The 27,859-nt window shown below is 42.0% G+C and overlaps 1 protein-coding gene across 11 annotated transcripts in view; it reads left to right on the forward strand.

Moving 5' to 3' along the window:
• Positions 1 to 27,859, forward strand: part of EBF1 (EBF transcription factor 1) — a gene marked incomplete at both ends in the record, with an annotated part of 393,806 nt that overhangs the window by 265,738 nt on the left and 100,209 nt on the right. For 6 of the 11 annotated variants that reach the window (XM_079701898.1, XM_079701899.1, XM_079701894.1 and 3 more), the window contains one exon: positions 3,193 to 3,334. In XM_079701898.1, the coding sequence (XP_079558024.1) occupies positions 3,193 to 3,334 (142 nt within the window). The remainder of the gene's footprint in view (positions 1 to 3,192; positions 3,335 to 27,859) is intronic. The other 5 variants (XM_079701900.1, XM_079701901.1, XM_079701895.1 and 2 more) reach the window with 1 other exon arrangement.

The raw sequence follows: 27,859 nt of genomic DNA on the forward strand, positions 1-27,859 counted from the left end.
TTAATTATAACAGGTATCATAAAATTCTAAATATACCTGTTCCTCATCTTACCCTGGGTCAGGGGAGTGAGGAAGGAGGTTGAAAGGGAAGGGGTGGTCGAGTCCAAGTGTAAAATCATTTTCCATGTTTATCTGTCTCAAATTCAAGCTGGGTTTTGTTGACACAATTTTGGAAGGTGGAAGATTTGGCAGGTCCATCTGTCCCCTTGCCTGCATGAATGTGTCAGCACCTCATTAATCTTGTGTTTAAACTGTAAAGGCCCTTTTCCCTCCCACTATAGGCTTATTTTCAAAGGACTTTTCAGTGTTCCCTTTGCATCTCACCATTAGATTTTTTTTTTCACAAGTTGCTCTGTGGATTAATTGCAGCATTTATTTTATTTAACTATATCCTGATCCTTTCCAAATTGGAATGAAAGAAATTATTACAGGGTAGGGAAGTTAAAATATGTTGTGTTATGAGTTTTTGAGGAACATATTAGGTGTTTATTTTCTAGAAATTAAAGGCATGAGGGTTCTCTGTATCATCTTTCTCCAATTGTAACTGGTCTTTCAATGAAATGATCTTACTGCACACGTGGTCTTGGTGATCCTTCTCTTACCAAGAAAATAAAGACATATAGGGTGTAGTTTTCTTTTTTTTTTTCTTAACCGTTTTGATATTTTTGTTCAATGTAGGAATTAGATGACAGGGTCTTTAAATGATACTGAATATTTTAAGCCTGTAGCACTCAGTCTTACAGGTGCATGGTGGATTGTCATTGCCTTTTTTTTTCTTAAGACAGACATCTAGAACAACCACTTTCTGTATTTCCTGACACTGCGAACAGATACCGTTTGTCATTCCTTTTATAGTTTCTTCAGCTAACGACTCCAGTGACCACTCAATTGTGGTCTTGCAGTAAATCAAAATTTCTCTGAAAGACCCAGCTCTGTTACATAATTTTAAATGCCCCACGAAGTCATCTCCTGAACTAAAAAGAAAAGTGAGTTTCCGTTGCTTTAAATAATATAGACTCTGCCACCACTCATAGTACTTTTTGAAAATAGAAGAATAGAGAACTTTCTTCTCCTCTCCCTCCTCCTCCTCCTCTTCCTTCTTCTTTTAAATTAACCTACAATTGATGAGACATACACAGAAACTTCAGGCTGTCACATCTGGTTGATCAATCATGAAGAAAGAGAAAAACCACTTTGCAAACTGCTGCTTCAAACTTACTGCATCCTTCCATGAATGACTTGCCCTGGCTGGAATTTTGGGTTTCACAATGACTAAAGAGAATACCCTGAGTCCCTGAATGGACTCTCTTAATTGTTTACTTTGCATTTTAACAAAATAGAGATAAAAAATAAAATCAGGCGAGGGTCCAAGTCCTGCTGGGGGGGGGTCAAGGTGAAGACCCTGAGGGAGGGTGGAGGGGATCCCACAGAAGCCCTCCCCAGCAGTCATCCCTGGGAGACCCCACGGCAGGATGACCACAGTGTTGCTTCATGGGTCTGAGAAATACTAGAGCCTTGATAAAAGGAGCAGGGCCTTGGGTCCGCAGAGGGGAGGGCCCGAAGGAAAACAACAACAACAAAACATTTGGTTGCCATCTTGAAGGCAAGGGGGAAGGGAATCTGCCATATTTTGCCAGGATGCCCTTAGGTCAAAGAGGGGGACAGTGGAACTTTTAAGTATGGCAACCATTGGTGGAGGTCTACAGGATTGGGGCAGGGTGCTTTGCCAGGCAGGGCATACGGTTCCCAGGCCTAGAACTTTCCCCTCTGCCCAACTCAGGTGATGAAATCGTAGCATTGCACAAGGCTCTAGAAGTCAGGGTCCCCTTTCCCCAACTTGGAGGAAAGTCTTCCTCAGAAACTGGGGCCTCAGTATGTGCCAATCCTTGTAAAACGTTTCACCTCTTCAGGGGCTTAGGCGTCTCAAAACCAAGAGCAATTAAAGCACGAGTCTTTCCAAGCAACCGGGGAATTGAGCAAAAATAAATCAGAAAACCTCAGCCTTGGCTCTGGAGGTTCGCCTCATTATGAGAGCAGATCTATTAGCCCTCTTGCCATTGTCTTTCATTTCTCATGTGAGGTGATTCTAATTAAATTAATCTGCATGTCAATCTATCGGTGATCAATCAAAGAGCCTGAGGTCCCCTCTGTGCTGCGGGGTGCTTGCGGCTGACAGGGGCTGATAATGGAGGAAGAAATAAACTGTGGAGCAAAGTTAATGAGTCAACATAATAGGTGGATTAAACGGGAGCCGGCTGATGGCTGTTTCCCATGTCAGAGCATGAGGTGGGTGCTGAAGCTGCAATTACAGACAATTATTATATTTGGTTGTAAGAGGTCGCATGAATAAACATATCTCTGTGGGGTTGGGTTTTAATCCTCTTACTCATTTAATAGAAGGAGAACTGTAGGTCATTTCGTCTCAGTGTTTTAGTCAAAGTTCTCTGAGAAAACACCTTTGCCTCTGTTCCTTCCGGCAAACTCCGTTCAGTCAGTAGCTGAATGTACCTTGGGCCAGGGCTACCTTTTTTTCTTTTTTTTCTTTTTTGTGGCTTTGAGACACAGCTCCAAGTCCCTTGATGAGCATGGATTTTGGGGTGGTGGTGGTGGTGATGGTGGTGAGGAGGGCTTTGGTCTGATGTCTGATTAACTAAACTGATGTGGCAAGAAAAAAAGTACAAGAAACCCCAAAAAGACACCCAGGAGAGAAAGCTTCATCCCAGCTCTCACTGAAACCTCTCTTTTTCATTTCTCTATCCCCTTAACCCTGCCGCAGTGCAGGGGGGGGAGAAATATTTTAAAGATTCAAAAGATTTTTATTTGCATGATCAACTGTGATATCTGCTTCAGTGTCTAAACTGAAGGGCAATTTAGGTGAAACACAACCACCCTTGTGTAAAAAAAATATGCTAATAAAGATCTTCCTGTTAAAATTATGGTTAACAGTGTACCTTCTGCTGTCTAACTATAAACTGTGCAATTTTACTTAAAACTGCATCAAAAGCGTTCCATGCCAAAGACCCACTCATCAATAGCTCCTCTTGTTAGACTTGTACAGCATAAGCACCAGTTATTATGTGAAATAGCTATGCAATTTTCTTCAGCTCCCAGCTGTTATTTATTTAACTTGAGTTTATTACCCTCCATGCTTTTATATTAAAATGTTCCTTCATTTCTCTCTTCTGTCTCCAGGTCGTGGTGTCTACGACAGTCAACGTGGATGGCCATGTCCTGGCAGTCTCTGATAATATGTTTGTCCATAATAACTCCAAGCATGGGCGGAGGGCTAGGAGGCTTGACCCCTCGGAAGGTACGCCCTCTTATCTGGAACATGGTAGGCGAATCATTTTCATTGGTTGGCATTGCTACTTTAACTGTGCATTTATCTGATTTCTTTCTTACAACTCCACCACATGTTCTACCCCTTTTCAAATTTCAAATGTCCTGTTGAACAATATTGATGCTGAGTATTTAAAGACAGGAGGATGTCTTTGAGGCCCAGCCTTTCTTGTTGCATAGTTCCCTACCCTGGAAATGGCTGACACATCCTTCCTTCAGGTTGAAAGACAGAGGGAGACTGGACCCCTGCTTTATTTTAAGCTCCCACTTGATTAAAAAATAATGAAAGGCCAAAACAGGGCAACAAAAATCATGATATATTTTAAGTTTATGGTTGGCCTGGTTTGTATAATGAACTTCACTGTCTTTACAGTCCTGCTGGTGTAGCTCTGTGACTACATACTTAACTTCATTTGGAGATAAGGTCCAAAGTCTAGGTTGGAGGTGTTTTCTGAATATAAAGTCCAAACTAAATGTCCCTCCCATGCCCTGTGCACACCCCTACCCTCATTAGCACATGATACAGTCTGCATTATGTAGGTAGAATTTGGTGGGGAGAAGTCACATTTGTCTTGATTTTATGGCTAATGAGTTGTACCCTTGAGTGGACTGGAGGAAATCAGGCAAAAATTTGAACAAAGGAAAGTAAATGCCACTCATAGGAACTATAGGCTGGATTTTGCATATGTCCAAATGTTTCTGTGCTGCATGTATATATAATGTATCCCTCTGTTCATCCATTCATCCACCCACCCAAGAAACAGTGACTGAGACTCTACTGGATATCAATCAACATGGTAGATTTTCTCCAGTCTCCTCAAATTAAACTCTTAACTCATTTCCCCACTTCACTTTCCAGTTTGCTAGGTCATCCAGATTCTTTTACAAACACTATCACACAAACTACCACCCGATTGTCTGATTTTTTGATTGGCCATGAGCTATCTGTGATATAGTTCATAAGGTAGAAAACTCCTTTCCCTGTCAGCGTCCCAATTTAATAAACACACCACTGTCATCATTTTGCCTCATTTTTCCCCTGCAATTAAGGAATACACAAACTGTACTTTTTTTATTAATTAGCCAGATATAACACTCTTAGAAGGGATTCTTTACCAATCCAGTGTTACAGTCTTCTTAAAGTAAACCATCGTATTTCAAAAGCTACTTCTTTATGGTTTCATTAGTGCTGAGATGTATGGATATTACTTTTTGCAGGAGGCCATTTGGAACACCTGCTCATGATTACATTCCTAGTTCCATTTCTGTACTTAAAATTATTCTAATTCTCACTTTACAGTAATGTTGCCTTTTAATACCCTTGGAGTCACTTCAGGCATTGTATGATTAGAGATATTTAGGTGAAAGGAAGAAGGAAAAAATAGGTAAATACTCAGTCGGTACAATTTGGACAGCACTAGCTTAAAAGCTAAAGTCTTGTTTTCGACTATGACTGGTTAGTTACTGTCCTGTCTGGGAACAGACTTGACTGTCAGTTTGGTATCTAACAGTCATGGATTCACAGTTTCAAAATGTGCTCCAAGTGCAGACCACATCCAGCTCCCATGCCTGCCCTTGGGAAGGTCGTTGGAGAGCACACGATGCCTTATAAATCATCCCTCCACCAAAAAAAAAAATCCCAACACAAACCAGTAAAAAACAACCTGTAGCCAGGACGCCTCTAGGGCTTGGCGGTCAGGAACATTATTTGACATCATGATGCGGAGGAAAAAGAGCCTTGAAATAGGAGCCGGGAAACCAAATTCAGGTCTGAGCTTCATTTCTGGCCTTTGTGTGACCTTGGACAAGTCGACTTACCTTTTGGGATCCTTAGTTTCCTTCTTGGCAAAATGAAAGGGATGATCTGTAGGGGGTAAAAAAAAAAAAAAAAAGTGTGCCTTGGGTGGGGGCAGGTCACGTGCACAGGGGAAGTGGGCTGGGTGGAGACTGCGGAAGAAGGACAAGTTCATGCTCTGCCGACCCCAGCCCCAGGCAGTTGTCACCCAGGGCGGGGAGAGCCCAGTGGGGTCAGATGCTCCAGTTTGACCAGAAGTAAAACTCTCCTATTTTTTAATTGCTGGTAACTAATTACAAATGTTTTAGCCCCTGAAGGGAGGAACGGGGGGAAATTCACTTTGGTAGAAGACAGCCACAGGCTCACATTTTGAGATCTCTGCATCAGAACGTCGCTAAGCTGCCTCCCAGCTCAAATATTCTCCCTTCTAGGTGAACATATTAATATTTCAGCTGGGCTAGCACTTTATTCTAAGTTTTTTTTTCTGTTGTTTTAATTGTTTTAATCGGGGTAATGATTAGAATACAGTTTGTCCTAGGTGTACACAATCTGGTTCATTTGTACATCATATATATCTATTCATGTACAGATCCTTTTCCCATGAAAAAGATTACAGAGTGTTCTGTAGACCTCTCTTGCTATGTGCTCAGTCTTTTTGATATATGTACTTAATCTGTATTTGTATAAGTATGGTAAACCTAATCTTAATTTATCCATTGCCACCACCTTTCCTTTTAGATTCACATAGTTTGTAAAACAAAACAAACAAAAAAACCCAAACTATTCTAAGTTTTAAAGACAACATTTTATTCCTCTGCTGCAGGTGACCAGTCCACAAATGGCCATGTCCTTCTTAGCGTGTCACTCAAGAAAATAATGACATTTCACTGTTTATTCATGGCTAACCATCACTGGGGACTTGGGTGTGTCCTGTCTCCTTCAGCTAGGGGGCCTCCCTCTCACCAAAACCTGACTTCACTTCTATCCAGAAGAATAAAAAGGCAGACACTTTGAGGTTCTCAGTAATGACAAAAATGTGGAAATCTGCTTCTCTGCAGAATGAATCAACCAACCACACATAACCACCCACTCATTTAGACGCTTCACGCTGATACATAAATATCTACTCAGTGGAGAGTGACTATGGGCTCTTCATTGGTGATGTGTGGGAGTGGACTTAGTTGCTAGTTCGCATCAATTTGGGGGCATGGTAATGCTTCATCTTGCCATTGAAAAATGCCCTGTTTAAGACTCACAGAGCCATGGCCCTCCTCGGCCGCTCCCGCCTCCACCCCACCTCACACAGCTGCCCCACAGCGAGACTGCGCGCAGTATTTTCACCTCCTAGGTGACCTGTAGGAGTCTTGTTTTCCCTCCTTCTGGGCTCCGTACCATCTCATTTACAGGTAGCCTGAATTATTTTGAGCCATTCTGCACATCTCTGTTTGTCTCGCACTTGTCAGAAGGTCGGAGGAAAGTTCTCTTCCGTGGCTCATCTTTCTGCATATAAGAGAAATAGTGACCACTTGTTACATTCACGCCTTCTTCCCTGTGTGACCCATGGACTCACAGACCTCTGTGCTCGAATAACTGTCCCTGTATTTCAAGTAGGAGAGTTGACAAAGGTGGATTCATTTCATAGACTCTGGTGTGGTCCAGAGAGGGTGAATCCTGGCACGCTGGATCTCGTGGTGATTGCCCTCCCTCCTATTTTTTTCTTCATTCATAAATACTGAGATTTCCTTTGGCTAGATATTTATGAGAGAGTTTAGGCCAGTGAGGTTTTTCTGTTTAAGCAACAGCTTTGTAGAAGATGTACAGTTGTGGGGAGAAGCAGCCTCAGAAGCTAACTGCTCTCAGGATTGTGATTTTTGGAAAAGCATAGGCTTGGGATCAGAGCCGCTGAGCTGACCCCATGGGCGGTAAATGCACAGCTCTGGCCTGTGTGCCCCTCCCACGCCTTCCCCGTCACTTGGGCAGACTCCGGGGCCTGTGTGCTGGGGATCTTCAGAGGGCCTGCGGAGTGTACTATCGTTGCTCTTCTGAGTTTCAGGTTGTGTTTACCTGAGTGTAAGGCCTACCATGGCGTCAGTTTCTCTCTTTTTCTTTCCCCCTGTGGCAAGAAGCAGTGCCCTCAAAAGCTATAGTGCAGGGACCCTGTCAGCTTGCATGCGCTAACACTTTATTATCCAATGATCTAATATGCAACAAGGCAAAGTGCTGGTGCTCATCATTCTGACATAGAATGCTGGGAGAAGTGACTAAATTACTTTCTGGACCATTAGCGCTAGCAGCTATGGTGAACTCACCAGCAGCATTTATGCAAATGCCTGTGAATACACTACTGGCTTTGTTAAGGAGCTGGCTGACAAGCAGTTTAAATGCTCATTTTTTTTTAGGGGACATCTTTTTTTTTTTTGGCGTGCATGTGTTTTTCTCCCTCCCTCCCTCTGCTCTCTCCCCTTTCTGCACTGTTGGGGGACTTGCTTGCTCTGGGATCATTGGGAAAATCTGAGCAGGTCGGGAGCCTGGCCAGCACCCTTTCTGGGAGTGGGGTTAAGGCCCTGATCTGATGTTCTTCAGATCAAGGTTTTTTTTTTTTTAATTGTTATGAACTTGTACAAACCTTCATATTTATTTGAAAAATCAGTAGAACTGTATTAATCAAGAGTTTTTATTTTATTTTATTTTGAGAAACAGTTTGAACTTTTTTTTTTTTTTTAATTGGAGTAAAATTGCTTTACAATGTTGTGTTAGTTTCTGCTGTACAGTGAAGTGAATCAGCTGTACGTATACATGTATCCCCTCCCTCTTGGACCTCCCTCCTCACCTTTCCCCCTCTATCTAGGTCATCACAGAGTTTTGAGAAGATGAACATTTTACTGTTCATGAGTTCTGACCTGAGGACTTAGTTTCCTGGCTCAAGCATAGATGTTTTAAAACACCTCGCTTTTTAAAATGGAAAGCGATCGAAATTTAGCTTTGTGAGCATCAGATACGAATGAATTAAATCTCCCTTCACAGTAATTACAAAGATTGACATGTCAAGTATAATGGTGCCAGGATCCCAAAATAAAGCAGAAGTGGAGTTTGGTCAAACTGAAAATCCTTTGTAGAATGAAGAGTGGTGTTAGACTTGCTGGGCCTATCTCCTTGCTGTAAGTACGGCGGTAGAGAAAGAATCAGATTTTCCCCACCACCAGTCAGTTCTGACCTTTCCATTGCACTGGCCCCTTCCAGCTGCCCCTGACAATATGGTGTTATTCTTGCTCTTTAGCATTTGACCTTCTTTAATCCTTTCGCTCCAGACAGAAGCAGTTTTTGCTTCTGTTGGTTGCCCCTGGGTATCCGGCCCCACTGACTCCCAGCTGCACTTAAATTTGTTGTTTTCTGGACATGTGGAGAAAGACAGTTCAGGCTTGGGGAGATTACTCCAAATTGAGAGACAGCATGGAGCTTCCAAAGAAACAAGAGACTCCCTCTCCTCCCCTCTTTGTAATGAGGCCCTAAGAAGTGGCTAATAAGTGTCGGTTGGATCTAATAGGAGGAAGATCGGCTGTCTGACTGGAGAGCTGGATCCCAGTCCTGACTCTGCCATTAACTAGCTGTGTGACTCTGGGAAGGTCCCTTTGCTTCTCTGGCCTCAATTTTTGTATGTTTTCTCAGAGCTGGGTGGGGCCGTCTCTAGACCTTTTAGCATGCACTATTTTTTGGTGCTCTGGACTGAAGCCATTGACGCGTGCCTTTGCTCATCTGATACCTCCTGAGGTGCCTTTGGAGAAACAGGTCTTCAGGAGAACAGAGAAATCCACTGGCTGTTTCTAGTATAGCCCTTTCTTAGGTGTCAGTAAGAGATCATTCTTATGTCGGTAATGGATCATCCCTTCCTCCATTCCTTCATACTAAGCATCTGTTACATGCCAGATGGGGAGCTAGGTGCAGGAGCCCAGGCAGATACAGTCCCTGTCTTCACAAAATTATGATGTAAATAGAGAAGAAAGACGCTAAACACAACTTACAACTAACTCATCAGACTTGTGTATAAAAGAGGGACCATAAAAGGAGTGAGGAGGAGTGAGGTGTCAGGAAAGACTTCTTTGAGGAAATCTCATTTATGCCAAAACCTAAGAGAAGAGTAAGTTTTCCCCTGACAAGGGGACAGAAACAAATTTCCAGGCAGATGGAATAGCATGTGCAAAGACTGTTTTGCTTAGGTGAGTTCAAGGAACCAGAAGCAGACTGTGATGGTTCCTGTTGCTCTGGCCACTGAGAGTGACAGGAGACGAGGCTGGGGAAGCTGCTGAGGGTCAGATCACACGCAGGCCTGTGTGGATGCTCAGGCCATGGTCAGTGACAGTTGTGAAATGTCACTTCTGGGGGCCACGCAAGGCTTGTAAGAGCTCAGTGTCAATTACATGGACTCCTAGTGTGTCGTAAAAGCCCAGGACAAGATTGCTCTGAGTGGCTTATAACCTTGCCCTTCCCTGCCAGCCTTTGGTAGCTCCTGACGGAGATGGCTTTGCCTTGGAGCTGTCCCCCTGATCACATCTCATTCTATTAATAGTGCATGTGTTCAAAATAAGAAGAAAGTCCAACATTTGGAGAGTTCTTTTTCCAGATGGTTTTGGCTTATTAATTTTCTTTTTTCGTAAGTAGCTTAGAAATTTACTTTCTGAACTTGTAGAGACTTACCTGGACAAGTGAAAATAAACTAAACAAGAAAGAGAAACATGCCGTCCCAAGTCTCTCGCTCCCCTCCCACCATGGTCAGTGACTGAACACACAGCTCACGCTGAGTGAAGAGCCACTGAAGTACAGACGGTCATCTAACACACCCTTCATATTCCAGAGAAGAAAACAGACCTGGAGAGAGCATGTCACCTGCTTCCACTCACATTGCCAGTTTCCATCCAAATCCATTTAGAGCTCTTTGCTCTTGCCCATGGTATGCTGGCCGGCATGTATGGATTTTAGGAGTTGCACAGATGTCAGAGGGCATGGGGTCCATCCCTGATGGCTTTCCAGTTCTGGTTGGCTTAGGCTTGCAGGGGTCTCTCTGTGATTCTGAGGATCATGAGAAGAATGTCTGTAAAATCTCACCAACTTCCTGACAGAAATGCAATGCACCTTCAAAACACAAGGGCAGAGGATGAATGCTCAGAGCTTTTCATTTGGACAATGGCCCTTTATAGGACTGGTGTTGGTGCAGAACTCCAGCCAGCCCCACTTTGGTAAGAGCATTTTGGTGAAGGGTCTAGTTTAGCAGAAAAATACGGATGTCATCTTTTGTTACTGAGGGTGGCATGTTACATCTTATCAATTGATTTTCCTACTTGAAAAAGCAAGACAGATGCAAGAACAGAACATTAGGGTTAAGAATATCCAGATGTGTCATAAAATAGAGGAAGGAGGCCCCAGATTTTCAAGTATCAAATCAGGCCTTTTTCTTTGAGCAGCAGGGAAGGTGTCTTTTGTCTTCCCTTGCAATAGAAAGGACCCGGCAAGAAGTCAAGATAATGAACAAGGATGTAAGTGAAGACTGATTTTCAAAGTATCCCTTGAGTAATCCATAAAGCAGGTAACACCAGAAATCCTAACACTGGGGATTTGGTAGCCAGCAAGCTCTCGGCATCAGGCAGATTAAAGAGTTCATGAGCCGCAGGTCACTTCTAAGCAGGTGATCTGCTTTATCTTTATTTGAATATGACACCACCAACAGCATTGCCGACAAAGGAGAAATAGTGCTCAGACTTTGCTGCCCTGCTTAATAGTGACCATGCCAGGTAGTAATATGTATTCTTTTTCTTCTTATTATTGCTGTTGTTGATATTTGGGGACTATTATCAGCTAACATTTATAGAGCATTTACTATGTGCCAGCACTGTGGTAATCATTTTTTTTATATCATGTCATCAAATCCTCCAGCAAGTCTTATAAGCTATAACAGTTATTATCCTCATTTTACAGGTGGGAAAACTGGGATTTAGAGGGATTAATAACTTACCCAAAGCCACAATTAGAGTTGAAACTGGGAGTCAACCCCAGGTCTACCTAACCACAGAGCTCTGTGGAATAGTGGTACTAACTATAATGACACAAACACTCACTGAGTCCTGACTGTACTGGGCACATAGTGCTGTGGGCACCCTGCTGTAAAGATGAGGAAAAGGAGACTAAAGAGATGTTAAGTAACTTGCCCAGAGTTGCACAGCAAATAAGTAGTAGATCTAGGATTCAAACCCAGAGAGCCTGGCTTCAGAGTCTGTACTTTAGACTACTTGCTCTATACATTATGCTGGTATTCTTTGCATCTCTTATCCTACTGCTCTTATTTTTCCTTGATACAAGTGAGGCAGTTTTGCTGGTATCTTAAACAGACCTTTCAAAAGTTAGCCCAGATATATCTTTTTTTGTTTCTAATGGGCATATTGTATATGTTTACCTTAGAGTTCATTTCCCTTCAACAGCCTATTTTTCTCATGGCTGTAGTCAAATAAAGAAAATGCTGGTTTTATTTGCTGACTGGTATGTTTTCCATGGGGCTGGCAAGATAAGACAGAGACTTGTAATATTTTATTTATTTACAAGGATGTTCTAATTCAGCTAGAAGTCGTTTGCTGACCATATGGACTCCCTGGCACGCATACAAGGTAGAGAAAAAGGAGACCAGGAGAAAGTGTGAGATTTTGAGTTAGATGACAGTTAGGATACTAACAGTCTCCTTGTTAGGGCACTGAAGGGTTACTAAACCTCATGCCACAGGGACCATGGGGAACGGAGATGGATTCGGGGAGGCAGTTTTCTTCTATGAATTTCTTGAGAAACCTGTCAGCTGTGGGAAACTTCCAGTATTTGGTATTTTGTGTGACCTAATAAATGACTGAACCACACCTAGCTTATTTTAATAAGCACACAGTGTCAGGGGAGGGGGTGGGGTGACAGAATGGTGCTTTCTGCCTATGTTTTGGACCGAAATGACAGAACTTTTTTTTAAGCCTAATTTTTTGGTTTTTATTTGGTTACAAAAGCATCCTAATTCCAATCAAGTTTATCTGCATAATTGATTGTTTCAAGCCAAGGGCCTCTTTGTAATTACTTTCTACTTACTTGAGAATATCAAAGGATTCAAGTGATGTGAATATGCAAATGAGAGCTTCTATGTACTGGTCATAAATCTTATTAAGATGAGATATTTAGGGGCACTGACCAGGAGTGGGTTTGAAACATTTCTTTGTTTGAACATTTTCATTCATACATGCATGCAGAAATATATGAAAACAGAGCACTGTCCCTACTTTGCCACGTGACCTCCACTATGTACTTTGATTTCTCTGGGCCTCAGTCTCCTCATCTATTAAGTGGGGCTGGGGACAGGGAGCTTGGTGAGCCCTTTAAGCCCTGATGATTTGTTGTTTGAACCCAGCTGGTCTCCTGAGCTGCTATACACACACTGCTTTGGTGAGTGACCACCAGCATACCAAGGTGATGTTCACTCCACAGGACAGGTCTGAGGCCAACTTCCTTTTGCCTTGGGCATTTCTGCAGGAAACTGACAGTGAGTTCCAGGAGGCCTGGAAAAACCACACGGTGTGGCATACACAGCCACTCGTGCCTTAGCTAGCTCTCACCCAGCGTTCTTCTCTCTGAATTCCTTCAGCTGATATGGTGTAGTGTTGAATTCGCTTGGTTCACTGGTTAGCAGTGAGCTTTTATACTAGGTTTTCCATGCAGTTAGGTGATAGAGTGAAAAAAAACATTCAAAAAAGTTTTTAAAAATAGTTATGTCTATCTTAATGCATAAGTAAAAAACAAAAAAAAATCAAAAAAACAAAGCACTCTCAAGTTGTGGTCTCACAGCTATTCTTTTATTTTTTTTAACGTCTTTATTGGAGTATAATTGCTTTACAGTGGTGTGTTAGTTGCTGCTGTATGACAAAGTGAATCAGCTATATGTATACATATATCCCCATATCCCCTCCCTCTTGCGTCTCCCTCCCACCCTCCCTATCCCACCCCTCTAGGTGGTCACGAAGCACCGAGCTGATCTCCCTCACAGCTATTCTTGCTGAGGGCAAGATTGAATTTAAAGAAAAAGTATAAAGAAAAAGTAAGTCAATGTAAACAAAGATAGCAACTATAATGTTAACTAAGTCATAGAGTGAGTGGTAGAGGCTGGAGCAAAATCAGAACTGAAGCTTGGGAAGCACTGTTTTGGAGGGCTTAGGGGTTGGGAGAAGTCATACTTTGTTCATGTCACCAGGAAACAGTATAGGACCCTGGGAAACACTTTTTTTTTTTTATGAGTCAAATATTATTTTTTAATAGAAAACCTTTTTAGCTCAGTGTACCATGAGAATAGACTTAATGTCCTCACAGGATTTTGAAAATCAAAATGTCTCCCAAGCTGTTACCTCTGTTTTTATTTTTAAACAAGTGGTGTCTGCATGTCAGAGAGCAGAAATTAGTGTGGAAAGGAGGATTTGAGTCAAGGGAGAGCATCAGCCAGGGTCCACCCAGGCAGCGCATTATGATAATATATACGGAACCAGCTGGACGCTGAGCAAAGCTGACATTGTGTTGTCAGGGGCAGAATCGCCCATCAATTTCCAAGATAGGATTTGAGTTCAAATGACAGAAAGAGGAGCAACTGTGTTGAAACCGACGCATGGGGGAGGGGCGGGGCAGGCAGGAACCAGCCAAGCCTAAAGACAGGAAGTGCTGGTACCTCCGGAAGGGGGGTGGCTCTGTTTTCTCATCTGGCTGCTACCCTTCCTTCTAACCTTAACATCTGTCAGCAAGATCCACCTGGGCCCTTGCATGATTAGAGCCCAGTGCAGGGGGAGCTGACTGGTGCTAATTTTAACCCCCATGAGAATGGAGTGCCTGCTGCTAGAAGGGGGACCAGAGCAGCTTAGGAAACCCGATTCCACAGAGCCACTGCCTTATCCAGTGAGGAAGCCCAGTGTGGGTGTAGTGGCAGTTAATAACCACTGGAAGATGTCTCAACTTTTTTTAAGCTAGTCTGTTTAATGCCTTAATATGTTAACAACTCTGATGATTCTTCTTTAGTTCGTTGGCTTATTCGTTCAGCATTCAATCACTCGTCTACTTACATTTATTTACTGACTGCCTACTCTATTAGACAATAGAGATGCAGAGGTGAACAAGGCAGCCACAGTTGTTGACATTATGAGGTATACAGTCACGTGTGTGTGCATAGTTATGTGTTGATATAAAGCAAATGATTGCACATAGAATTACTTAAATTGAAATGATGGTAAGCACTCTACAGGAGAAATACAGACTGCTAAGGGAGCTTTAAACAAGGGAACTCAGCCAAGTCTGAAGAATCAAGGACACTTAAAATTTAAAATAAGAAGGAAGGAGTAGCATTTCGTCAAGCAAAGAGGAAAGCAATTTAGGCAGAGGGGAAAGCATTCCAAAATTCCACATGAGAGCAAAATATTAGAAGCTTAGGGGAAGAGTAAGCTGGGACAAAGTGAGAGAGTGGGGTGGACATATATACACTACCAAATGTAAAATAGATAGCTAGTGGGAAGCAGCCGCATAGCACAGGGAGATCAGCTAGATGGATGCTTTGTGACCACCTAGAGGGGTGGGATAGGGAGGGTGGGAGGGAGGGAGATGCAAGAGGGAAGAGATATGGGGACATATGTATATGTATAACTGATTCACTTTGTTATAAAACAGAAACTAACACACCATTGTAAAGCAATTATACTCTAATAAAGATGTTAAAAAAAAAAATAGAAGAAGCTTAGGGGAGACCTAAATGGGAAAGTGGCTTAGGTCTTAGATCCATTTTTGAGAAAATAAATTTGGAAATTTCCCATAGGTTGCTTTCTCTTTGACCTGGAGAAGTGGGTCCCATGTATTTTCATAATCACAGGTTAACAGAACTCTTTGCCCAGTAAAATGCTAACTTTTAGACCAGTGTTTCGAGTGATGGTGATTTTGTTGTTATGAGAGCAGCCTTTGAGCGTTTACTAACATCAGGTTTAATGCTGAGCACTTTATATCATCTCTTTTAATGCTCTTAACCACCATAGGAGGGCACTACTATTACTCTCTCCATTTAGCAAATGAGGGACACTGAAGCCATCTTTCAAAAATTTGGTTGTGGCCAAAAAGGAAAAAAAAGAGTCAGATTTTTGTATCTGCAGCATTTGGACCTCCAAGTAGCTGACGCAGTCGGCCATCACCACTGTTCTTTCCCACTCTTTAGTCATTGCTGATTCCCTCCCATTGGACTTCAGAGGTGGAGAGAAATTCTCCTGCCATTTGATCATGTAATATAATTCCTGCTTCAATTGAAGCAAATTGACGACGTTACTCAAAGGCAAATTGAAAAGCCAGATCTGTGCTAAATCCCCAGGGTACGTTAGTTGGCATGTGCAGTGATATATGGGAAGGTGCTTTTCTGGGTTAAGATAAAAAAATCCTGGTATCACGTCACGCTATCAGGCACCCCATCTCAACCACTCTGTGCCAGCCCTGCAACTTGAAATACTCAGTGGACAGAAATGAAACTTTATAGAAATTAGGTGATCATCATCTTTATCAGATGAATATGATGCCATCAGCATGATTCTAGCGTCCTCAGAAAAAAAGAGATTTACCTGGAGAGGAGCAAGAGAAAGTCTAAGGCATGGATTGTAGGGCTTTTCTGCCAGCCTGCCTTGGGCAAGTTGGCTAGGAGATGACCTAGTAATTAAAATCCTGTTTAAACGTATGCTTCTGGTCAGTCATAATGAAGGCACCAACATGGGAAACCAGACGGTAACCAGAGAAGGAAAAGAAAAGTGAAACACAAAAGTAACACTGTCGAGACTGCGGGGCGCAGAAACAGAACTGAATTGGCCGAACACTTATCTGACCACTAAACATGAAAGTGGAACCCAAGTATTAATACATTTTTACCCCAATCTGTGCAATTAATATTTTATGTGTGAACATACGCTCCTGTGTTACTGGCTTATTTAATTGACAGTTGCAATCAGCAGGACGCCAGTTGTTCAAACCCACATTCTTCCCCCGTAGTTCGGGAGCGATGTACAGCAGGAAAGCATGGGGAATAGAGGCAGAGACAGCGCCAGGTCTGGGGCTTCTTCTCAACACATCAGTTTCTTTCATCCACCTTGGGGCACAGCAATGAAAATGTCAGAATACATACAAATAGCAGTAGGCTCTGGCTGTTATTTAGAAGCATGATTAAAATTAATGTGGTTGGTACAAATCGAGAACTTTCTTTCATTCCTTATTATTCTTTGGCTACTTCTCTTTTGAGCGCAGTTGGGAAGGCAGCAGGCTGAGCAGCTCCTACGCACTGGTTTGGAGGCAGATGCTTTAAGGTGTGTTATGTGTGGGGCTGTGGGGGAGGGAAATGAGTGCCAGCGGTTCCAGAGTGGTTTGTCATTTCCTAGTAGAGCAGGAAAACAGAGTTTGGGTCACTCTCTTTTTTTTTAATTTATTTATTTTTGGCTGCGTTAGGTGTTCGTTGCTGTGCGCGGGCTTTCTCTAGTTGTGGTGAACGGGGGCTACTCTTCGCTGCGGTGCGCGGGCCCCTCACTGCGGTGGCCTCTCTCATTGCAGGGCACAGGCTCTAGGTGCGCGGGCCCAGTAGCTGTGGCTCGTGGGTCCCAGAGTGTGGGCTCAGTAGTTGTGGCACACGGGCTCAGTTGCTCCACGGCATGTGGGATCTTCCTGGACCAGGGCTCGAACCCGTGTCCCCTGCTTTGGGAGGTGGATTCCCAACCACTGCGCAGGGAAGTCCATGGGTCATTCTTTGCTAAAATCTTCTGGCTGAATCACCACACCAGCTGTGCTCTTCCAGTAACTGTTATGTGCAGCAAATCTATAAAGTCAGACCTCAGATTCCTCTACCTTTCAACTTTGGCAGAAACCTAGAAACTCTTCTTGGTTTGGTTAGCTAAAGCCTGTGGAATCCAATCCTTGTCGCTCAAAAAAAAAAAAAAAAAAAAAAGACAAGTTAGGGAAAATGTTATTAAGGTACTATTTTAGGATAACCTATTTAATCAGTAAACTTTTATTATTTTCTTTATATGTGCAAAATTCTATAATGAACACCACTGAGATGGATAATGTCCAAGTTGAAAATGAAAGTTAAGGGGAACTGCCCTACAGTTTTAAAGATGTATGTTCTCATAGTGCTGCTATCACTTATATTTGATGTTCGGACTCTTGACCATGTGTTTAGCAGCCCAACTTACAGCAGTAGAAAAGCTTCTAAGCCTCAAAGTCTGGCAGTATTTTCAGTGTTCTTGTGTTTAAATTGGCACTTGTGGTATTATATTAGGATGCCATTTTTTGAACTTGGAAACAGTAGAAGGTAAAGAGAGATTTTACTATAATTCATATGTGGAGCTGAGTCTTAGGGGGAAAATAACTTTACTTGGAAATCGAGTAGTAATATTCTGTAAAGTTAATAAATATCCACCCTCTATCTTGGGAATAAGGAATTTCACAACTAAGATTTTATGGGACTTTGGCTGTGTTTACATGGTCGAAGTGAATATTTTAGCGAAACTGAGCAGAAATTTCAGATAAATACCAAAATTGAAGGGTAGTTTGGGTATTTTAAAGATCTGACTTTATCAACCAATATGGATTCTCAAAGATTCAAGTTCAAGTGAGTGTCCAAGATTCAGTTACCTCGTTTGTAAAGTGGAATTTAAAATATCATCTCCTTGCCCACCACTTGGGGTTGATATTAATTGTGATAATTATGGGTAACCCCTGTGAAAACCTAACAGTGCTAGTTAATTGTCAGGTATTGGTTAAGTGCAGAGCACGGACTATCCAGTTTGTGAATGAATGAGGTCCCTGCCTTCGAGGGACGTGTTGATAGTTGGGTTGTTTTGCATATATATATATATATATATATACACACACACACGCATGCCCAGCTGTATACACACACACACACACACACATCTGTTTGTATACAAAGATAAAAGTTCAAGAAAAAGTGAAGTAAGTGACAAATGAAGGAGTTCACTGAAGTTTTAGTGTTTTGTAGACTGGGCTAGAAACAGCTTCCCACAAAAGACCAGCCTTTCAGCAAAGTACTATTTGGATGGAAGTGAGTGGTATAACCTCCTTGAAAAGAAATGGTGGAAATGTGCAAAGCGTGTTTGGAGACAGTGTATTTGGAGAGTCTGCCATCATCATCTTTATTTTCTTCTTCCCGATCTTCCTCCTCCTCCTCTGGCGACTCCTCCCCACCTTCCTTCTGTCTCACGTTTATTCATTTCTTCCTCTGTGCTGAGCTCTGTAAATTTAGGTGAACTCATTTAAACCTCACCATAACCTCATGAGGTGGGTTCTCTTTAAGTATTATCCCCAATTAGAGTGGTAGAAACTGAGGCATAAGAAAAGTAAAGTAGGGGCTTCCTTGATGGCGCAGTGGTTAAGAATCCACCTGCCAACGCAGGGGACACGGGTTCGAACCCTGGTCCGGGAAGATCCCACATGCTGCGGAGCAACTAAGCCCGTGCGCCACAACTACTGAGCCTGCGCTCTAGAGCCTGTGAGCCACAACTACTGAAGCCCGCATGCCTAGAGCCCGTGCTCTGCGGCAAGAGAAGCCACTGCAATGAGGAGCCCGCGCACTGCAACGAAGAGTAGCCCCCACTTGCCACAACTAGAGAAAACCTGCCCACAGCAACGAAGACCCAACACAGCCAAAAATAAATACATTTAAAAATAAATTTATTTTTATTAAAATAAACAAATTTTTTAAAAAATAAATAAATTTAAATAAATAAATTTAAAAAAAAAAAGAAAAGAAAAGAAAAGTGAAGTAAGTTGCCCAGGCTGCTAAGTGGAGAAGCTGGAATGTGAGCTGAGGCCTCCTGAATCCAGAACCAGTGGTCCCAAGTGCTGCTGAGCCCTTCTTCCAGTTTGGGAGAGGTGGAGGATGAGGTTGGAAGGGGAGAATCAGCCAGACTTGTAAGGGTGGACTTGATTCTGTAGGCTAAGGGGAAACGACAGAAAGCTTCTGAGCAGGGCAGTATTGTTTTGAAAGTGGGCATCAGAGGCAGGGTAATCTGGGTTTTGGTATGTACATGGGACTTAGCACCTAATTAATAATCTGATAGTAGAAATGAACCACAAACAGGTAAGTGTGAGTATTTGCCCTTTGCAGTCCAGATAGAACAGCCCAGACTCCAAAGAGTAATTTTTGAGGCGGCCAAGTCAGTCCAACATGGAGTTCAAGTGGAAGTGGAGCTCTCACTCTTTTTTGCTCCTCTGTCTGTATGAGTTTGATGATACACATCCTGGTGCTTGTGACGTCACTGATCATCACCACGGAAACATCTGTGCTATGACAAACACTGGAGTGCAGCATCACCGAATGTGTCAGCGAAGAGAGGAAACTGGCTCTAAACGATAAGGTTCTCAATAATAAAAGTTCACTCAAATACGTTAGCAGTAGCAGCCTAGGTTGTGGATAGAAATGTAAGCAGTACTATTCTGAAAAGCACAAAGCAAGAGTTGTGCATTACTAAAGGTTGGACAAGGTCGATTTTGAGATGCTGCTCACATTCAAAGTGTAGTTTCCTTAAAAAGTCACTATCTATGCTGTCTTGCATGATGACAGTAGAAATCCTTCAGGAGCACGGAGCTCGTCTCCCAAACTGCTTATAGAAAATCTGCACAGCGGAGGAGGGCTAGCTGGGGACTTCTGTGTTGTTCTGGGAGAGGGACTGAACAATCAGAGACAGAATTGACAGTGGTGTGGTTTGTGTCTGTTGTTTGATGAGTCAGTGGCAGTATTAGTCATGCAGTTTCAGAAATTAATAACTAAAAGATGATTGGCCCTCCAAGGATTTATAGAAGTTGCACACTGATGGATCAGATCATGGACTGAATCCAGCTCTAAGTCATATTTAGGTTTGGTTTGCATGTTGCTTTAAGAAACTATGTATTTGTTGCTTTACAATTAAAAATGAAGATGTTTTATATGAAACTCTGGATGTGCACATTCTCTTAATATTCAGAAGAGCTGGTAGGGCTGGTAGTGCCACATTCTCAAATGGAAACAATTAGGTTAAACTGAGAAGTTGTGTGCCTCTTGGGTAGGGGATACACTCTACAGTTGGCCACACTCCCCACCTCTCCCATTGTGTCACCCCTAGCCCATTTTATTTATTTACCTTCCTGCCTGGCCCTGTGAGCGCTTGATTTTGTGATCACCTTTGGAGGGATTAGAGATTAATTGTTCCTAGCACAGCTCCTGGCATGTGGAGGGCACCCCATAAATGGTAGCTCTGATTATTCTCTGTCAGTGACAGGCTCAGTTATTTACACTTGATCCATAGATCAGCACTGTCCCATAGAACTTCCTGTGATGATGGAAATGTTCCATATCTGTACTGTCCTCTGTGATAGTCACTAGTCACATGTAGCTCTTGACCAATGTGGCTAGTGTGACCCAGAAAGCAATTTCTATTTTTATTAATTTTTTGTTAATTAAAAATTAAATTTCAATAGCCACATATGGCCAGTAACTACCATATTGGGCAAAGCAGATTTAAGTAATGGGATTGAACATCCAGTGCAGTGTCCTTGTTTAGGATAAAATGTGGAGAATATGTGCTAGGACTGTGTTTGGTCAGCATGTTTATTTTACAAGAGGTTACTTAGAGTGGGCTTCATCAGTTAGGATCACCTACTTGGTACCACCCCTTATCACCTGACTAGAATTCTTGTCCATTTAAGGAGCCAAATACATATGTTCTATGAGAGTTATACCAATAAACCTAAGTCATCCTAAGCTTGAATGGGAAGTTCCACTGCTCTCTGGCCCCTGACTGTTCATCAGTTAGGGGTATTGTGTATTTATAATAACTAGACCTATGTGTAGAAAAGCCTAAATTTTTGATTAGCTGCTTGCTGCTGCCATTCATGATGGCATAGAGCCAGGAATTAGGGTTATCAAGGGGACTATGGAAAGCTGATGGAGCCCTGCTAGACTGCTAGGGGGATCCTCTCTTCTTAGGGCTGGGCTGCACAGGCTGCTGGCTCTTGCGTTTCCATCCCAAGCATAAATCCAACACATCTAATGACCACATTGCCATAAACCAGCCACAATGTAGGATTCTGAATGATCCCTCTTTCTTGCAGCTTATGTATTCATTTGCACCTTGGTTTGCTTCACTGAGCCCAGCAGTCAGAGCCCTCCCCTTTCCTTTGTCACAGGGTTGGAAATCCCAGAACCATCTACCAGGCTCTGGCCCATTGGCAACTTGCCCCAAGCCAGCTTTTCCAACTGAGAAATGAGTAACTTCACTGCTTCCAGGGATAGATGCACAGGAGGGCAAAACAAACATCAGCCTGTTTCGTTGAAGATGGAGCTCTGAATTACAAACCCCCTCCCCTGAGAAAGCCTCCTTAAAAACATAGAAAACCTAATGAACATGATAGAAACAGCTGTTGTAGCTAATTTTATCAAACGCTGACTAATACTAATCCTCTTGAAATGGAGAAAAAGAACAAAGCACACATGAATATATTCTGCTTGGATCATTCATCCAGTCGGAATTATATGTCATCTCTTCTTAAAGTCGGATCTGCAGAGGGGATACAGGTCTTGCTTTTCTATCTTTATGTGCAAACATCAATGTAAACCCCTATTAGGACAGTGAATGGAATGAGTCCTAGAATTCAATAGGAGGAGTAAGACAATGCCATCTAACAAAAAAAAGTAGATTCTCCATACTTTTAAATTCCTTCTTAGGAAAATTCTTCGCAAAAATATTTACTAGAAAAAGACCAAGCTGATGTCAACTGAGACTAACGAGTGAAATGTTAAACTATCTGCACACATCTCTGTTTTGAATGCTGAATTTAGTCCGACTCCCAGACACAAGGAGGCTAAAAATTCATATTCAGATAAGGAAAGGCAAACCTTGGAGAACAGATGGAGCAGAGTTCAGCATAAAGGTTTAATCCTATCAGGCCGATTCCTGTATGACCATCTGGATAATCCGGCACACACATTCAAGGCCTGTTAAAAATACGGCTCCAGCCAAGATTAGCGTCACAGATTTTCCACTAGACTTGCTCATATTTGACTTTATGATTTTCCAGGCCCAGGAAGATTGCTTGCAAATAAACACTTGAGGATTCCATGAAGAAGCAGTGACATGGTTTTTTTTTTTTTAACCTGAAAATTGTTTCCTTTTTTCACAATATTGGGTGTCCTTTTTTGGAAAGTGACTTTCATTTCCATTTCTTCCCTGACTTTCATTTCTAGAACTTTTCTTATAACAGGATAATCAGGAGAATTGGACTAAAAATAATTTTGTGCATGAAAGTTCTCATCAGGAAGAAAAGAGTTATTTACCTACTGTATAATCAGAGGCAAGTGAATTTACTATTGTTGCAACAAATATCACAATTGGATCCATGAATAATTCATTTTGAGGATTCTCCCACCCTCCATGATAATTTTTCTCTGTTGCTTTGCAAAGGGGTGGCTGACAGTCATAGAACAAGAAAAAAGAAAAAGAAAAACTGATGGCATTATTTGCTCTGAGCTGCTCTAGGATTAATATTTTGTACATTTTAATTTTGGATTTGACAGATCAAACATGAGGTGGAAAGCAGTACATTCTCACCTCTTTGAATTATAAAATTCTGAGCTCCCGAAGTGTTTTTGTTTATTTATTTGTTTGTTTATTTGTTTTTGGCTGCATTGGGTGTTCGTTGCTGTGCGCAGGCTTTCTCTAGTTGCGGCGAGCAGGGGCTACTCTTCGTTGCGGTGCACAGGCTTCTCATTGCGGCGGCTTCTCTTTGTTGCGGAGCACGGGCTCTAGGCGTGCAGGCTTCAGTAGTTGTGGCACACGGGCTCAGTAGTTGTGGCTCGCGCGCTCTAGAGCTCAGGCTCAGTAGTTGTGGCACACGGGCTTAGTTGCTCCGCGGCATGTGGGATCTTCCCGGACCAGGGCTCGAACTGTGTCCCCTGCATAGGCAGGTAGATTCTTAACCACTGCGCCACCAGGGAAGCCCTCCTGAAGTGTTTTTAACAAACAATTTTTGCATATTATGAAACAAAGCTGTGTTGCGTGTCATTAAATCAAAAAGCCTTCAACAAGTCTTTCAAGTGCAATTTAGAAGTTACAGGTACATCAAAATGTCAAGATTTTTCACTGTTAAATTGTTAAATCACCCTGTGTAGTGAACCTGCACAAAGTTCTGGATCACAAATAGACAAACTCAGAAATCCCAAAGTGCTTGTCCTGGAATGTTCGGATTACGATTGTTGCCCCAGGATTTCTGTACCAGGATTTCTGTCCTTCCCTTGTTCAGATCTATGTCCACTCATTGTTGAGGAATTCTGCTAATTCAGAACAGAATAAGAAATCTGCAAAATAAATGGGAAGTAGATATGATTTGGACTTGCTCTGTATTTAGCAAATGGCATAGTTTGGAACTTAGGTATTCTGCTAAGTTTAGATACACCTAGACAGCCCCACTGGGTTAACTCTGCCTTGATGTAGATGGATATTAGATCCATGTTTCCATCTAGCAACTATGAATTTTTCCTTCACTTGTTTTCTGAGAGAGCCATTAATGTCAAAGCAAAGGGCTTTCTTGCCAAATGAAGTCACTTTGGAATAAAGGGTGAAAAACACTTGAAATTCTTGAACTCCTCATTTAATATTTAATAGATTTAATTGCATCTGGTGTTGAGAAATATCTATATCATGGGTTACAGTTCTCTTCAGAGTGACAAACACACCATCACACACAAACACCCACATACACACAGAGGGTGCGGGGAGAGAAGGAGGGAGGCTCTTTTGCATATATAATATGTGATTCTTTGCCAAGTAATATCTAGATATGCTAGTGGATGGGGCAATAAATGCAGACCAATAACAAAACCAACCCAAATAAAAACCCTAATAAACAATAAAATGCTTAACTGCATAAAGCAATTACTAAAGAAAATAAAGGAAGGCAGAAATAAATCTGGTTAGTAAAGTTAAAGTAAGAGCATAAGTGTTACAAAGACTGCTCCATCTTGAGTGAGGAAACTGTCAAATGTGTTTATCTGTTTATTAGTTGACTAGGAGTCTGTGGTGAGGTTAGCATTCTGAAAGTGAAGTTTGCACCCTCTGGTGCTAGGGTTCAGGTCAGGCATTATAACTGCTTCTGGTTTCTAAGGCTTCCAGTTGGAGGGTGGGTGAACCCAGAATAGATTCACTTCCTGTACATGGTGAAAATACACAGGGCCAGGTTTCCCAGGAGGGTCAAACCCTCTGTTTGCCCTCCTCCCTGGCCAGCAGCTACTGGATGTCAGGATCAAAGAATGCAGGTGTGCTGCTGATGAGCTGTGAGCAGTCAGGAAAATCATTTCACTTTAGAAAAGACCAGCAAAAATAATAGTTCCAATTAAACAGGAAGGGCAGATAACTGTGCACTGAGTCCAGGTGGGGGTACTTTGTGTCCCCATCCATCTCTGAAACAGGGTTGCTCCCAAGCACCACCTTACCAAAATCAAGCAGATACAAGGGAGAAAGGCCTGAGATTTTATGAGGTCACAGGTGTCCCATAGAAATGAGCTGAGCTCATGGGTTTCACAACATTTTCTGCCAAGTCTCAAGAGCTTGTGGCAATAACATTAAAGTTAATTCCGCATTTCTGAAAAAATTGCCATTAATATTCATTCCAGGCTAATGAGAGCCTTAAAAAAAATTGTAATTACTGTAATTACTGATGCCAAATCCACCTCCTCAGTAAGCTTAGCTATGTTAGCAAGTCACTGGGTTGGAAATTTCCTAGGGAAGTTTTACAATACGCCTCATAATCTGCGATGGTGAGACTATGGTGTATTCTAGTAAATAAACTCTGGTTAGTGGGGAACTGATGATGACAGTAATTGTTATCACAGCAACTAGCGTCCTATGTACATGGAACATAGTAAAACAGCAATACCCAAGCAGGCACTTTCTGCATTTTGCCAGGAGTCTGTGAGGTGGGTACCACCACTGCTTAGAGCGGGTGACTTAGAGAGAGGGTAAGTGACTGCTTCAAGGTCGCACTGGGTGGTAGATGTGGAACTTGAAAAGCTGGAGCTCTGGCCCATTTTCAGATGCTACAATACCCTGAATGTTAAAATCAACTTAACATAATTGCGTCTTTCTGTCTTTACTCAGAAGCCATTAAGGGCTGGTGCTGGCATCTTCACCTCCATTGTAAGCATCAGTATCTGCTCTGTAGAAATGTTCATCAGTAGTAGAGAGTTCTGGTTAACAGAATGCTGGAAAAGGAGGGTTTCCATTTTTTTTTCCATATACCATACACAAAGAAAATGGAAAATAACATTACCTCCACTTCAATGGAACTTTATTTTGAGATTTGGAGTGGGATTAAAGCATTTCTAAATTTGTACCTTTTACCAACTGATTGAGCGTTGTTTCCCCATGGTATTTAAATACAGGGATGGAGAAAAGAGCCAAACAACACATCTCTAGTGAGACTTCTGTAATGGGACATCGACTGTCACAAAAGCCTCATTTGGGGGATAAGAGATGGTAAATGCTGCACCAGGGTCATCTATACAGCTACCCCAAACAAGTGAGGTATTGATCACAGTACAAAGAGATTTCAGAGGCAAAAGTAAGAGCAGCCCCAGGACCCTGTTGATAGCTGCGCACACCACTAATTCACCTCAAATGGGCAGGCACCTCTGAGCTCAATTAACCCTTATTCCCAAGGCCCCCCATAAACCCCGAGGTAAACATGGTTCTCCCGGCCCTGGCTTTCTATCAATGAAATAGATCATCGCTATTGGAGGCTGAGGGGCGATTCCAGTTTATAAATTCACCTCGCTCATAAAAAGCCTGATACTTCCAGTGTGGGTGAGCAGGCATTCGAATCTTGTAATACTGATTCTATAAATCAGAAAATTTCAAACTGCTGAGGCCATCCGTGATTTCTTCTGCCTTCCGTGGTTATTGGAAGGAAATATAAACGCTCTGGAAGTAGAGCAGGTGATAGCAAATGGCCCCTGGTGCAATTGTCTACACACAGAACATTAGTTGTTAAATATGTACTGGAGCCTGAACGATTTCTTTCTTTCGTTGTTGTTTTTTTTTTTTCCCTTGTTCTACCCTCTCTTTTCCTTCTCACCGCAACCATTGTTCAGAAGCAAATTGGAAATCTGGTAATTAGGCCCTGACTCACGGTGTAGTATTAGAGTTCCGAGCCAAAGTTCAACACCCTGAAATGAAATTTAAACCAATTAATCTGTTAGATTTTTATCGCTTGTCCGTGTTTTCTCAGCAATTCCCCCAGCACGTGGCCTTTGATCAACTCTCATACAAACGCTAAAATGTGTGCCTGCTGCTAGCAAGATGGGAATGACATTAACATGGTACTCATAAAACAATCAGAGCAGAGAAGCCCTCAAACAGGCAGGGCATAGTAATATTTAATAAAAGCGCACACATAATCTTCAGAATTAGCATTTTGCGCCTTGCAGTACCTTTGGGAGAAGAGCTTTTATTTGTGGAGTGATCATTATTATAACAAAGAAGAGCTACCTAATAATTTCCACTTTAACTCTGCAATGTGCCACGAGCATTTCAGAGCCATTATGCTAAACTGTGGTGGTATAATCATGTTATTGTCATAGTTTGAAGGAAGGAAAAATCTCCTTTACTTGGGTGACTGTTGTGAGTGGGAGGAGAGGTTTAAAAAAAAAAAACAAGAGAGAAAAAAACACCCAAACTTTTATTTTTAATGAGATTTAGAACCAGGAATTGGCTTACTGTCCTTGTGGAGACCCAGAGTGCGAAAATTCATTGGTGAGGAAGAAAGACTCTTTCATTAATTAAATCAAGATTTGGCCGGTAAAAGTGGTTTTGTATTCAAATCCACTCCTCTCCCCCATTCCATAATATTTCCTTGGAGATAGAATTGTATTGATTATTACACTCCTGGGCTGGATTGAACTCTTTCATGAGTCTTTTCACCTTCAGATTTCACCGAACACATCCACCGTGACTATTATAAACTACCTTCCCTCTGCATCTCTCTGGATATCCTGAGTGAAAGAAAAACAAGTCGTTGCAGATGTTCTCCGAGCTTTCTCAGAAAAAACATACCCCAAGAGAAGATGGAAGGGGAGGCTCAGGGTCTGTTATTTAGCACATCTGAGCTTAAAAAAAAAAAAGTAGTATCAATTTGCTCTAAAACGTATAACGTTTATGTCGCACAGAATTAAAGGCTCTGCTGTTATTTTTTTAATTAAAGTGTATTGCCTTAGTATGGGCTCACTGGAAAAATTCAAACCATACAACTATCTATAGAGTAGAATTTAATAGTCTCCTTTCTCTAGTTACCTTCCTTTTTCATATGGACCCACTGGGGACGGTTCATGTACATCCTTCCAGACTTTTGTCTGTCATACCTGTTCACACATACCTACACACGCTCACGCATATAGGCTAATAGATATCAGTTTTTAAATTAACAGAATCACACTATTCATCAAGCTACAAATTGATTTTTGTTTTACTTACTGACATATTTTGACATCTTTCCATGTCAGTTTATAGAAAATATTTTTTGTCCATTCTAATGACACTCCACATATCCTATGGTATGGATGTACTATAATTTATTTAATCACTCCCTTATTGGGGGCACCTAGACTCTTATACTGTT

This window comes from Hyperoodon ampullatus (assembly GCF_949752795.1).
Source record: "Hyperoodon ampullatus genome assembly, chromosome: 4".
Taxonomy (NCBI): Eukaryota; Metazoa; Chordata; class Mammalia; order Artiodactyla; family Ziphiidae; genus Hyperoodon; species Hyperoodon ampullatus.